This window comes from Otolemur garnettii, unplaced genomic scaffold (genome assembly GCF_000181295.1).
Source record: "Otolemur garnettii isolate 467f Iridium unplaced genomic scaffold, OtoGar3 scaffold00008, whole genome shotgun sequence".
NCBI lineage: Eukaryota > Metazoa > Chordata > Mammalia > Primates > Galagidae > Otolemur > Otolemur garnettii.
This window is the reverse complement of record NW_003852403.1, coordinates 23,926,279-23,939,080: the sequence shown is the minus strand read 5'-3', so window position 1 is coordinate 23,939,080 and position 12,802 is coordinate 23,926,279. Positions and strand designations below refer to the sequence as shown.

Genomic DNA, 12,802 nt, shown 5'->3' with positions numbered 1-12,802 from the left:
GGCTGGAGGGCATAACAAAATCCTCCTCTAGCAAACTTTCCAGCTTAACTAGCTCCGGTTGTTTTAAACAGGCTTCTTTCTCAGTGGTAAGGCAGACCCTGCTTATTTTTGACAACAGGAAACCATACCGTTCTTTACTTTCTTTTTTCTTTTCTTAGATACAGTGCAGAACCGACCACATTTCAAGGCCACGTGAGGCCAGGTTTTTGTTTTCATTTAGGAACCAGTTGCTGGTTTTGAAAAGGAAATTATGCTCAAAGCTCAACGGTGCACACTGGTCTTGCTTTACCTGCCATATGCAAAACGTCTGTCTTTGTGATGATCCCCGAAAGTGTCCCAAAGCCTGAGAGAAACACTCACTTCATCCACAACATCCCGGGAACGTTCCAATACCTGTGGGAGAGAGTGAGCAGTCGTGACAATCAGAGGCTCCCAGGACAGTGTGTCTAAGCCAACACCCTTTAATGCCCTCAACTCATTTACATTTAATTCTCTTACTTATTCCATCTCGTGGGACTTAAGTCCTAATTCTCTTCCTAGAATCACATGACTCAAACCCCCATTCAAGATACAAGAGTCACACTTCGAGGTATGCCTTTGTTTTCGCTTGTGGCACTAAAAAGCTTAGGTTTGCTTTGAAATGTGCAATTTACCCACCCTCCTCCTTTTTTAAGCATCAGACTGGCAAAGAGGAACGATATGCCTCAAGAATTCTGAAGACATGCTGTACATCTCACCTCCTGGCAGACACGGTACTGGTCAATCGCCCACACGGTGGGGACGTGCGTGGCCAGCAGCTGGTACCGCGTCAGTGTGGTGTTACATGCTCTGGCACAGATCAAGCGTGTCTTCCCCACGGCGTTGTCACCCACGACCACACACTTGATGGTTTCAACGTTGGGTCTTTCGTAGTCCATGTCAGTTTCCATTTATAAAACTCTGGAAGAAGAGAGTGGAGACCACAGTGAAGACATCACACTAGAAAAAGACTGCGAGGCCTTGCAGAACAAGCAAAGATTGGGGGGGGGGGTGTTCAGGCAGCTTTGCCTCTGTCCAGACACTTCTTTGGAGGTGCCCAAGCACAGGAAAGAAGTTTGAAGTTCATCCAAAGCCTAAATGGAAACTGAAGTTTTCTTTTTATATCTCACACGAGTACAAAAACATCAGACTGTTATTTTGACCCCAAGTGGTTTATTCCAGTTAACATGTTATTTTCTCCTTGGTTTTCTCTAAACAGAACCTGCCTGCTGGAGCCCCATCCAGGTGCTGTCAGAACAGCTGGCACACATTCATAGCCCACTGGCTACTCGTGTTGGCCCACCAGGAAGACCTGTCACCTGTAGGGCTCACCTTGACATCGTGCATAAGCTGCCTTTCTCCCAATTAACCTGATGACTGTTGAAAAGTAATTCTCTACAGGCTCAAAATGATTCTGGTGACTTAGAGGAGACTCCAAAGTGCTGAAAGACTATTTCTCTTCAAAGGAGAATAAACTGTATGGGTCTTGATTTAATCAAGTTAACTTATATTTATTCCCTTTTTATATTAATCAGATTCATAAAAAAGATGTTCTCACGAGGGTCCCAGATAAAGCAAGATTTTAAAAAAGTTTTTTTTTTCTTCCCATCTGTATTTTCATCAAGAAATCTGGAGCATATGGTAAAGAGTGATTTTATCAGGAAAGGGAGCTACTTTGGAATTTTCCTGCAACCATCCAAGAAGGTTTAAAGATGAGGGGTCCAGAGGAAGAGAAAGAGCTGTCCACAGTCATCCTCCCCAAGGATGGGGCCCTCCACAAACTGGGGAGCACACTGCTTACCGGCAGCAACTGGACAGGAGACCAACCATGTATGATTTTACAATTTTAATTAATTGTAATTACCCCTCTGAGGAAGCCTATTGTTAAACTAACAAGAACAGACACTACACTTGATCTTATCCAGAAGGCCAAGAAGTGATGGAAGTCTGTTTTTAAACCAAGAAAATTAGATGGCCATTTTTAAAGAGCTGATAATGATTTTAAGGGGCACCATAAAGAAATTGTTCAGATAGAGCCTAACACTACACTATTGGGACTCAATAGGTGTTTGTTGAATTCAACTGATTGGAGAAAAATGATAACTTAGATAACATGAGATTAAGGGCAGAGCCAGAGAAATGTAAGGAGGAATATTAAAGAGAATACTTGTTCACAGCTAGGGCTATCTGAACGTGAACTTGTCTCAGAAAGTGAAGAGTGTGGAATTGCCGACTGTCACGCCGTCACCGGAGGTGTTAAACCCAAGGCTGGAGAACGATTTGGCAGGAATGGAGTGTAGTGATTCAAGGAACAGAGGTGTGGTTAGGGTAGGATTTGATCTGTAGTCCCTGCACCGTGGAGAGGATGAAAATAGACAGATACCTGTTCTCCACCTGGCAAATGCTGATTGCAAACATCTTGGGCAGGGAAAGACAATCATCAAAAAATCTCCAATTCTGACTATCAGGTGTGGTGATTCTAAAACTGATTTCTAAAATTTAGCTTTCAAATGCTATGGTTTTTATTAGTTCTCTGTTTAATAGCATAATGTGGTTGGGCATGGTGGTTCATGCCTATAATCCAGCAGGTTGGGAGGCCAAGAGGGGAGCATAGCTTGAGGCCAGGAATTCAAGGTTGCAGTGAGTTACTGTTGAACCACTCCAGCCTGGGAGATAGACACTGTCTCTTAAAAAAAAAAAATTATAATGTGGCAAAAGCATGAATTTGGTTTTAGATCAGTGGTTCTTACAAACATAACCTAAAGAACATTTGGCAATGTCTGGAGACATTTTTGGTTGTCACATAGTAGGGAAGGGACTTCCCTGGCTTCAGGTGGGTAGAAGGCAAGAGGTGCTGGTGTTAAACTACTGCAATGCACAGGACAGACACATCCCACACATGCACACACTACAAATAAATGTCTGGCTCCACTTGTTACAGTGCTGAGGTTGAGAAACTCTTCCCTTAGATGGATGGGAGTCTGAATCCTAGCTCCCCCACTTTCTACTCCTATGAATTTGGCCAAGTTGTTTGCACTGGCTTAGTGTCTTCATCTGTAAAGTGGGAATTATAATAATACTCAACTCCTAAGTCTGTTTTGAGGATTAAGTGAATTAATGTTTTAAGTCCCTGGTACAGTTCCTGAGACACACTGATGGTTGCAGACATCAGAATCATAGTGCTGAAGATGGATGCCTCTGGACGACACTGAGCCAGGTGGGAGGCCAGGATCAGATGCAAACTCGTAAACTTAACAGTGACAAAGGCCTTTAAAAAGGATAAAATTTAGAAGAGCTAACCAAGGATAACTCATTGAAAACTGAAGAACAGAAATACAGATGGCGCAGAGCTGATCTTAAGCAAAGAAGTTAAAAAAAAAAGTGTTGAGAAAGTGGTGGGGAAGAGGTCAGAGTTAACTAAAATAGAGTTGGAAAGGTGGGATAAAATATTTTTAATGTGGTATTTCTAGCTTCCAGATACAAATGGTAACACTTCTTAACACTCTTTGACAAATGTGTGGGGACAGTAGCATAGCATAGCCCCAATCAGAAAAACAGGCCCCATTTGCAGCCTCACAACTTTAGAACCCAAGGTACATTATTTTGACTATCTTAAGTGATCTAAAACCTTACTCTTTGGAGAGTGAATTTTATTTTTTTGATAAACATCATAGAGAGCCAATCCTTACAATTTGAGGGAATTTTCTGGACTTAGTCAAAATTGACAAGACGTTAAAAATATACAGAACTGTTTTTTTTTTTTTTAATAGGGTTGCACACCTGCTCTGATAACAGCCCCACCCCCTAAGTGAAGAATCCTCTAAATAATTTGAAGCACGGGGCAGCATTAATGGAATAGCTGTGTAGCTTTTAGGAAGAGCACTCTGAGAGGAACAGAAGCCTTCCTAGTTATATCAAGGCTATGATTACAAAAACTATCATTACTTCACCTATTTTTAGACACATTTCATGCAGAGTCCGAAAAAAGAATTTCTGTGTCAAAAGTGAGAATAACATCTCTGGGTCATCTAATCCCTGGCAATCTGCAGAAGACCAGAGTGTCTGTCAAGGTGCTGAACCTGTGCAAAGGGGATAATAAGTAAGGGAAAATAAAAGACTGGGCAGAATTAAATATTCATAGCCCAGAGCACTTGCTGCAGATAGGAAACTTCCAGGAAACATTTGCTCAATTTCCAAATACTAAAAATCTTCTACTGGGGGTAGAAAAATTCTTTTGTGGTACTCTAAAAGGCATTTTAAGGATGTGAAATTGGAGCCAAAGATGTAAACTCATGCTGCACTTGTACTGTTGTAAATCAGTTGTTCATTTGTTACACATAAACAAATAAACATTAAATTATGGTAGTAATTATAAAAATATGCAATTTTATCCCTTTCCACTTGTTACAGGCTCTAATTTATTCATATCTAGCACTCTTATGGTTGAGTGAGCTCTTAGGACCATCTGGATAATGACTATCTGGTTTCTGATTTTTATTTACCTAGAATGAGGATAATAAATATTATCCATTGAATGCTGTTAATAAATATTGTCACCATAAATGCTACTGATCTATGTGAACACCTTTTTCCCCCCTGAGACACACGCCTATGGAGACAAAGAAGGTAGAAAAAAGAAAAGCCTGAGAGAACAGAAGCTGGGAACCTTCTACTATGGCGACTCTGTCATCTCCTTATTCACAATGGACTTGAACTTTAAGCGAAGCTCTCATGGACTTTTCAGGACATGGGTGCCAATAGTTAAAGTGTTAACTGAAGAATGTACGTGCATACCCCCTGGAAGTCAGAAGTGGTCGGTTTATTTGAAAACCAGAAACTGCACAAGATGATGCAGGGGCTGGGAAAGGAAGGGCGTGGTGAGGTGGCTCTGGGTGCCTACCATCCATTCACAAGGCTGACTGGGAATGACCTTCATGCTCTGCAGAATCACCTCTGGTCTGGTTATCCCTTACCTGCCCCGCTATCTTCACTGTCATTTTGTGGACTTCAGGCCACTCTTCCAAATATCCTGCCAACTCAGGGTTCTTGTTGTGTCCACAGGATGATGCATCCCACATCCTGGCCTTAGAATTCCTCCTTGTCTTCAAAGCCAGTGCTCTTCACCACCACACTCTACTTAAGCCATTCCTCTTGTTGGATACGTGCTGGATATTGTTGTCATCTAGACACATTTTATCTCTGATATCTTAAATTTCGTAATTCCATTCTCAGAACCAAGCTCTTATCTTTATAGCATGTGCTAGATGAAATGACACCACTGCAGCAGCTCCCATCAGGAGGTGGAATCTATTCCTCTTCCTCTTGAACTTATGATAGGCTTGTGACTGCTTGGCCCAAGGGAATATGATAGAGGTGATGCTTCTTATTCAGGTTCCAGAGTCTAGGCTTCCAGAGGCCCTGCAATTCCACTTTCATGCTGTTGGAATTCTGCCCTGAGGCTGCTGATCTAGCCCAGCAGAGGATGAGAATTCACATTGAAAATAACGGAGGCAGCCCCATTTATGTATCACTGAACCTGAAGCCACTTTTGGACTTTCTAGACCTTCCAACTCTTCACTTGAATGTAGATTTATGAATGAGCCTGGGTGACTAGCAAGGGAATCACACAGCCAAGCCACAGAATCATGAGAAATAACAAATCATTATTGTTTTAAGGCACTAAGGTTTAAGACGCTTTGCTATAAATAGGTAATGGAAACATACTCATTATACCTTAGGAGAATCTCCACTCTTCCATTTTTAAAAATATCTCGACTCTTCCAGTTTTTAAAATATATCTGATGATAGCCTCCCCTTGGGTGGATGATGGGTCACATCAACCTTTCTCGTCACCATCACCCTCAACTTCTTGCATTGCATGTGCTGTTGGCAGGATAAAGGACCCCTGAAGATGTCCATATCCTAATCCCTGGCACCTGTTCTGTAACAGAACCTGTGACTATGTTCTATTACATGGCATGGGGGAATTAGAATTTTAGATAGGAGTCAGGCTGCTAATCAGTTGACCTTAATATAAAGAAAGGATCCTGGCTTATCCATGTGGGCCCAATGTAATCACAAGAGTCCTTTAAATGTAGAAGAGGAGGTCAGAGGTAGAGAGAAATATAAAGATGCCATACAGCTGGCTTTGAAGATGGAGGACAGGGCCACAAGCCAAGGAATGCAGGTAACTTCTAGAGCTAGAAAAAGCAAGGAACAAGAGTCTCCAGAAGGAACACAGCCTGCCAAGAGTTGAAGCCTAGCGGGGCCTATTTCACATCTTTAGTCTCTAGAACTACAAAAGAATAAATACGTGTTGTTTCATGGCATTAGTTTTGATAATGATACAGCAGCAATTGGAAAAAAAAATATAGCATGCGCTAGCCATATAAAATGGCTTCTTAGAATTGTAAATGTCATTTATCACCTACGTGGCTTCACACATACCATTCCCTCTTGTCAACCCTCCTCCATCCCTTGTCTTCCTGGAAAATTCTATTTCTTTCTCTATTTTTTGAGATAGAGTCTCACTCTGTCTCTGTTGCCCCAGGCATGTCATGGCCTCAGCCTACCTTATAACAACTTCAAACTCCTGGGTTCAAGCGATCCTCCTGACTCAGCCTCCCGAGTAGATGAGACTACAGGCACCCACCACAACACCCAGCTAATTTTTCTATTTTTAATAGAGATGGGGGTCTCTCTCTTGCTCAGGCTGGTCTAAAACTCCTGACCTCAAGCAATCCTCCTGCCTTGGCCTCCCAGGGTGCTAGAATTACAGAAGTGAGCCACCTCACCTGGCCAAATTCTATTCATTTCTTTTTCTTTTCTGTCGAGACAGAGTCCCACCCTGTGCCCCTGAGCAGAGTGCAGCAGTTTGGTAGTTCACTGCAATCTCTGACTCCTGGCTTGTGGGAATCCCACTGCCTCAGCCTCCGGAAGCCACTGGGATTACAGGCGCTCGCCATGGTGCCCAGCGGGATTTTTCCATTTTTTTCATGAGTTGGGGTCTCACTTTCGCTCAGGCGAGTCTTGAACTCCTGAGCTCCAGCGATTCTCCCTCCTCAGCCTCCCACAGTGCTGGGATTACAGGTGTGAGCCACTGCGCCCGGCCTATTCATTTCTTAAAACCTTATTCAGATATCACCTCCTCTAAACAGTTTTCCTAACTACCCCTCCTCCCCACAGATTATTTTCTGTTCTGTATCAATAAATGGTTTGGGGAGAAGAAATCACAAATAAAAGCAAACACACACACTTTTTTTCTATATTAGTGAGTCATGGAATGGTGGCTTATAAATTTGTGTGTGTGCATGTGTGTTAGTGTCGTTATAACTTTGAAGTGCCCATCTCATGCACTTAATAAATCATCAAGGGTCTCTGGGGTACGGCTATGTGCTAACATGCTTGGAATATACACGTATACAATTCCCCCGTTTCTCTATAGCCTTCCCTGACTACTCCTTCTGGTCCAAAGGCCCCCTAGTTTAACCATGACTCTAGGGCCAACCATGGGCAAAACAGTGACACAGCCAAATGTGACCCTAGCTTCCTTGGCCCCCTCTTTAAATACATCCCTTCCTATGGTGGTACCTCCCCCTCCACCTCCTTCCTGGCCTTTGGGTTATTCTGGTTTTCTGTTATGAAACAGGCTCCCAGGAAATGCTGGCACATCTACTCCCTCACTCACCTGTGACTAGATGACCTTTAGAGTCTTGCCCCCATAATTGAGTAATTCAGGGCACTGTGGCTGATGAAACACAAGACGTGCTCATTTGGTCTGAACAGGTGCATTAAGAAATCAGGGAAGGTGGGCAGAGAAAATTACTTCATTTGTCTAAGACACTTCACTGGGGTCTCATCATTGCCATGAATCACCCCACTGTTGGAATAGGCTGTGTCTTACATGACTTCTGCTGTTTTTTCTTTTGTTGTTGTTGTTGTGATATTTGCTATTTCAATCAGGGCATGGTGAGCAGTTGCTGAAAGACAGAAATCCAAGGTCTGTGGAGGTGGCTTTGTACTCCTAGCTTCCTTCAGCTGTTCATAGACAGGCTGAATGATGACTCTGCACAGCCACTACAGTTTCTTGTTTCTTCAAAATGCATATAATCTGAACTTTAAGAAATAATTTAGCTGAGCAAGTAAAAAAAAAAAAATATGAGAGTATGAGCACCACATATTTTAGTGTATTTGACGAGTTAGCTCCAAAAGAAAAACCAAGAATTTTAGATTATTGACAGAAACAAAAGGAAATGTTAGGAGTTGCATAATAACTGTAGCCAACAGCCAAGTTTCAACGGCAGATTTCATTATCCCGAGCTTTTAATCACCAGTCGTAGGCAGGCGGGAGCTGTTTTATACATAAAATAAACATCTCGGCTGGAATAAAGAAGGGGTCAGAGCCAGGAAAGAGACAGTAAGGGCCAGGCTGGACTTCCCTAAATCAAAACTTTGCAGAATTACATCTCCAGGCTAACACTGCCTCCAAACATTCAAATCAACAGAATTCATCACTTAAATCAACATTATTTTTTTCAATTGTTTTGATAGAAAAAGAGGTAAGTAACAGAAAGGACACTGGATAACGTCTAGGAGTACAAATAATGACAGTCACCTGTAGACAGCACAGAAGCAGTTTTAAAAAATATCCATTCTTAATCCTCCCCAGAACTCTGTGATAATGGAGACTCACACAAGATAACACTGTCTATTTTTTTAAACTCAAGGTCAGTGGGGGAGGTGAGCCAAGATTAGAAATAAACTTTCTTTTCTATCTACCTACTGTCCTTAATCACATTGCCCTAATTTAAAAAATGAAGAAATGATCAAGAACTTAAAAGATGCATACAAATTCCAGGGTGGATTTCAAAACCACCAATAAGTGAACGGCGTGCTAGGTTCTAGATGCACTGGTCTGGTTCCTTCTGCAAATATACCAGAGAACGTCTCCTTTGATGACGGCCTACCTGTGCCATTACTTCTGCTCTGGCCTTAATCCACTTGCTAAAACTGTGCTATCCACTTGTGGGACTCAGGCAGTCTCAGTTGAAGAATTAGATGCAAAGCGGCCCCTGAGTGGCCTGTGAAATGCCCAGAGGCAAACAAGCCAGAGGTAGTTCTCATTCTTGGGGACTCCACAGGCAGGTGGGGGAGAAATAACTGAACAGGTGGACAAATACATATTCATGAATATGGTAAGGTTCTGAAGAAAACCCAAAGGGCTTTGGGAGAAAATATCAGGTGGGAGGCCTGCAGCACAGAGCTCCTCTGAGGAGCCCCCACGTTCCTGCTATGTGGCGAGTGAGAAGGTTCCGAGGAACATGAGTGAGGGGAAAGGGGGAGAGTGGCAGGGAGAAAGGTAAGCAGGAAGCCAGATCATAGGTGGCCTTTCAGGCCACAGTCAAGAGTTTGGATTTGACTCTGAATGCAGTGAGAAGCTGCTGACGTGTGCAGGCAGAAGTAGGAGAGGTCCTGATTTGCTTTTTAAAGGTATCACAGACATCACTGAGATGGCTGTGTGGACCTCTGTGCACTGTTGCAGGGGAAGGTGAGTGATGGGAGCAGGACTGCTTAGGAAGCCCCTACATTCTCCAGGAGAGAAAGGATGGTAGTTTCCTGCAATGGCGGAATCAGTAGAGGCACAGCAAAGCAGACAGATTCAAGTTACATTTTGGAAGAAGAAGCACTTAAAACATCCTTTCTACCATCTCCCAGGGTGCTTATCAAATTCTGATTTGCAATATAGATTATTGCGTTTGTAAGTATCCACTTCCACCCCACTGAGATTATAAATTTTTGGCAATAGAAACTGTTCTACATCTTTAAATCCTCAAGTCTTTTCACAGCGCCTGGCCCATATGCGGCTTTCAATAAATGTGGAATTGAATATAAAATACAGCCAGCCATCCCACCTGTCTTAGGAAACCTTCCACCTGGGGCTGGCAGAGAACTCACATGCAGCTATCTCTGGGACTGATCATTAAGCCCTGTGGCCTCGAAAACAGCAGCATGTGGCTAAGCCTGCAGTCGGTGTGAGGAACACCTTGAGGGACATCTGTGTGGCCCATCACAAGAGCAGCGTTTGACAGATGGCATCACACCAACCATTGCTCCCCAGTGGGAAGAGCATCAGTAACCATGGGAACCACCAGGGCCCCAGGACCAGGCCCCTCCACCCAGGGGGAAGGCGGGTTGGGGGGAGGATAGCCTCAATATATGCAGGCAGGAGGGGCTCGGGGTCGTATTTGATTTAGAAAACTACAAGAAAGCAATTGTTTATTGCACTTGAGTTTTTAGAGCCACGTTATAATTCTAAATAATATTAACATATAAGGGTCTATATAAAGTTCTCATCTACATGTAGACTGTAACGTCTCAATTCAAGGATTTCTTAGCCCTTTTAGGGGAGTTACCACTTGGCTTGAAAGGAGAGGGAAGAGGGAGGCCAGTGCACCCACTACACACAAGAAGGATTTATAACTATGAAAGTAAGTCTTGAATAAAGGAATCCATTCTATATTTAAAAGGGCCGCATCACAAAATTCAATTAACTGGACTTCCAGGCAAGACAGCAACGGGCACAGAAGCCTTGGCCCCTCCACCTCCAATGTCTCACTGAAATTAGGCTTATTCTACACAAGGACTAGCAGATTCTACAACAGGACTAGGAACTATAGATAAGAAGTAACTACACGCCAAAAACTGGAAGGCTTTCTGCCAAATTCACTTCCAGGAGCCAAGTGAGTAAGCTCTGTGAAGGCCAGGAGACTGCCCATTCCCACAGGGCCGAGAACTAACCCTGCAAATAGGCAGGATGTTCTTTGCCACAGATGGTGCAATCTAGAGTAACAAAAGCCAAGGTGACCTGGGGCAGGGTGCACAGAGAAGGTTGTGAAGCCACTGGGAGGCCACAGGGATACCAGTGGCTGCTCGCAGGGTGCCATCCCAGTGACTGCCTCTGCGAGGATCGGCCAGGCAGAGGGAACAAGTATGGGAAAGAGTCGTTTGGCTTTGTTTTTGCTTCCTGCAGCCCATTCAACTAGGCCCATTCAGTTTTGACTCTGTGACAGAAGCGACTGATCCTGGGGGGTTAACATAAGAGGGAGTGCAGGGAGGGGGTGCTGTCCTCAAGACTGAATGATAAGTATAACCTCCATGCTCACATTCCTCATTGTGGCCCTTACGTTGTCCTGAAAGTTCTCCTATCTCCTATCATTTTGAGTAGCTTTGCTTGTCTGCTCTGGAACTGGGTGGTTTCCTGGGACTCTATCCGAGAGCCCTTTCGGGGTCTCTGGTAAAGCCTACGGCTATTCAGGTATTTGGAATACATGTCAATTTTTGGCCATCCTGAATCCTTTTCATATGGATGGAGTAAGCAGAGACCACTCAACGTATGACCTATTAAAAGCCCTGAAGTATACAAGTGTACAGGCAATTCCCTAAAGGCAATGAGCAAAGATCTTCCATGTAAATAGATATGCTATAGGGAATAGTGGAAGGAAACTTTAAAAAAATCTCATCCATGTACTTAATCCTGTAAAAGAAGACAATGCATGTATGGGAACTGAGAGCAGATGGGATTCTATGTAGCCCGTGGGACAAGATAAAGGAAGAACAAGGTGCCAAATTATAAACCACACTGGCAACAGTAAATAGCAGACTGGAAAACACAGTAAAATTCACAGCTACAGCGCGGACTCTGCCTTACAAATGCAAGAAACGGGGCCTAACTGCATGTACTCTCCTATCACCTGGAAATTAAAAGGAAAAGAAAATTAAATAAAATTAGTGAGGTCCACATCAAGCCCAGGCGTTCTCTTTAAATATAGAGGCGAAGGCCATCTGAAACCAATGTCACAGAAGATAAGAAAGGACTGACTGTCAAATGGTAATCTCCTGGACAGTGTGTGTCCCTAAGGAACAAAGGGAGCAAAGGGCAATCTGGTAGAACAGAGTTCCCACTGCCCAGAGGAGGAAGGAGCCAGAAGAAAAGACTCCAGGTGTATGCATTTCTCATTTAAATATCAGTGGCAAAAATAAACTGTACAAGAGTACCTTACTGTACCTTATCAAAAAGATCTTATAAAATTCATGGCCAAAACCACTCTCTATAAAGAAACAACAACATGGATGATGTAAACTTCACCCATACACCATCTGAAGATAATTTTAAAAACATAGAGAGCCTTGAAAGAAAAAAGATACAATGATAAATTTTTGAATTGGGTAATAGTGATATTTACCTGAAGGCATAAAGCTATTTTTAGATATGAAAGACTCAGGGGGCCAAAACCCAGGTTCCCTTAAGGAAACAGTTCAAAGATACAAGCCGAAACACCCAGAGATAACTGAATATTAAAAATTAAAAACACACCAACAAAAAGACACTGAAGCTTTAAAGAACTGTGCAAACCATGAGATAACGCCTTACTCCAGTTAGAGTGACTTTTATTAGAAAAGTTCAAAAACAACAGATGCTGGCTTGGATGCAGAGAGAAAGGAATGCTTATACACGGTAGGTGAGACTGCAGATTAATACGGCCTCTATGGAAAACAGTATGGAGATTCCCCAAAGAACTCAAAGCAGGCCTACCATTTGCTCCAGCAACCCCACTGGTGGGTATTTATCCAAAGGAAAATAAGTCATTTTATCCAAAAGATACTTGCACTTAATATTTATTGCAACGTAATTCACAACTGCAAATATGTGGCAGCAACACAACTGCCCACCAATTCACAAGTGGATTAATAAAATGTAGCCACACAGTACTACTCAGCCATGAAA

At 43.0% G+C, this 12,802-nt stretch overlaps 1 protein-coding gene and 1 non-coding gene across 9 annotated transcripts in view; both read right to left on the bottom strand.

The window, feature by feature from the left end:
- The window catches only part of RHOBTB1 (Rho related BTB domain containing 1), a 125,051-nt gene that overhangs the window by 40,023 nt on the left and 72,226 nt on the right, over window positions 1-12,802 (bottom strand). For all 8 annotated transcript variants that reach the window (XM_023509532.1, XM_023509531.1, XM_023509534.1 and 5 more), the window contains 2 exons: window positions 738-939; window positions 290-393 (listed from right to left, as the gene is read on the bottom strand). In XM_023509532.1, the coding sequence (XP_023365300.1) occupies window positions 290-393; window positions 738-929 (296 nt within the window). In that variant the 5' untranslated portion in view covers window positions 930-939. The remainder of the gene's footprint in view (window positions 1-289; window positions 394-737; window positions 940-12,802) is intronic.
- LOC111723204 lies at window positions 1,767-1,959 on the bottom strand. The gene has a single exon (XR_002771793.1). It is a non-coding gene; the product is annotated as a U2 spliceosomal RNA (small nuclear RNA).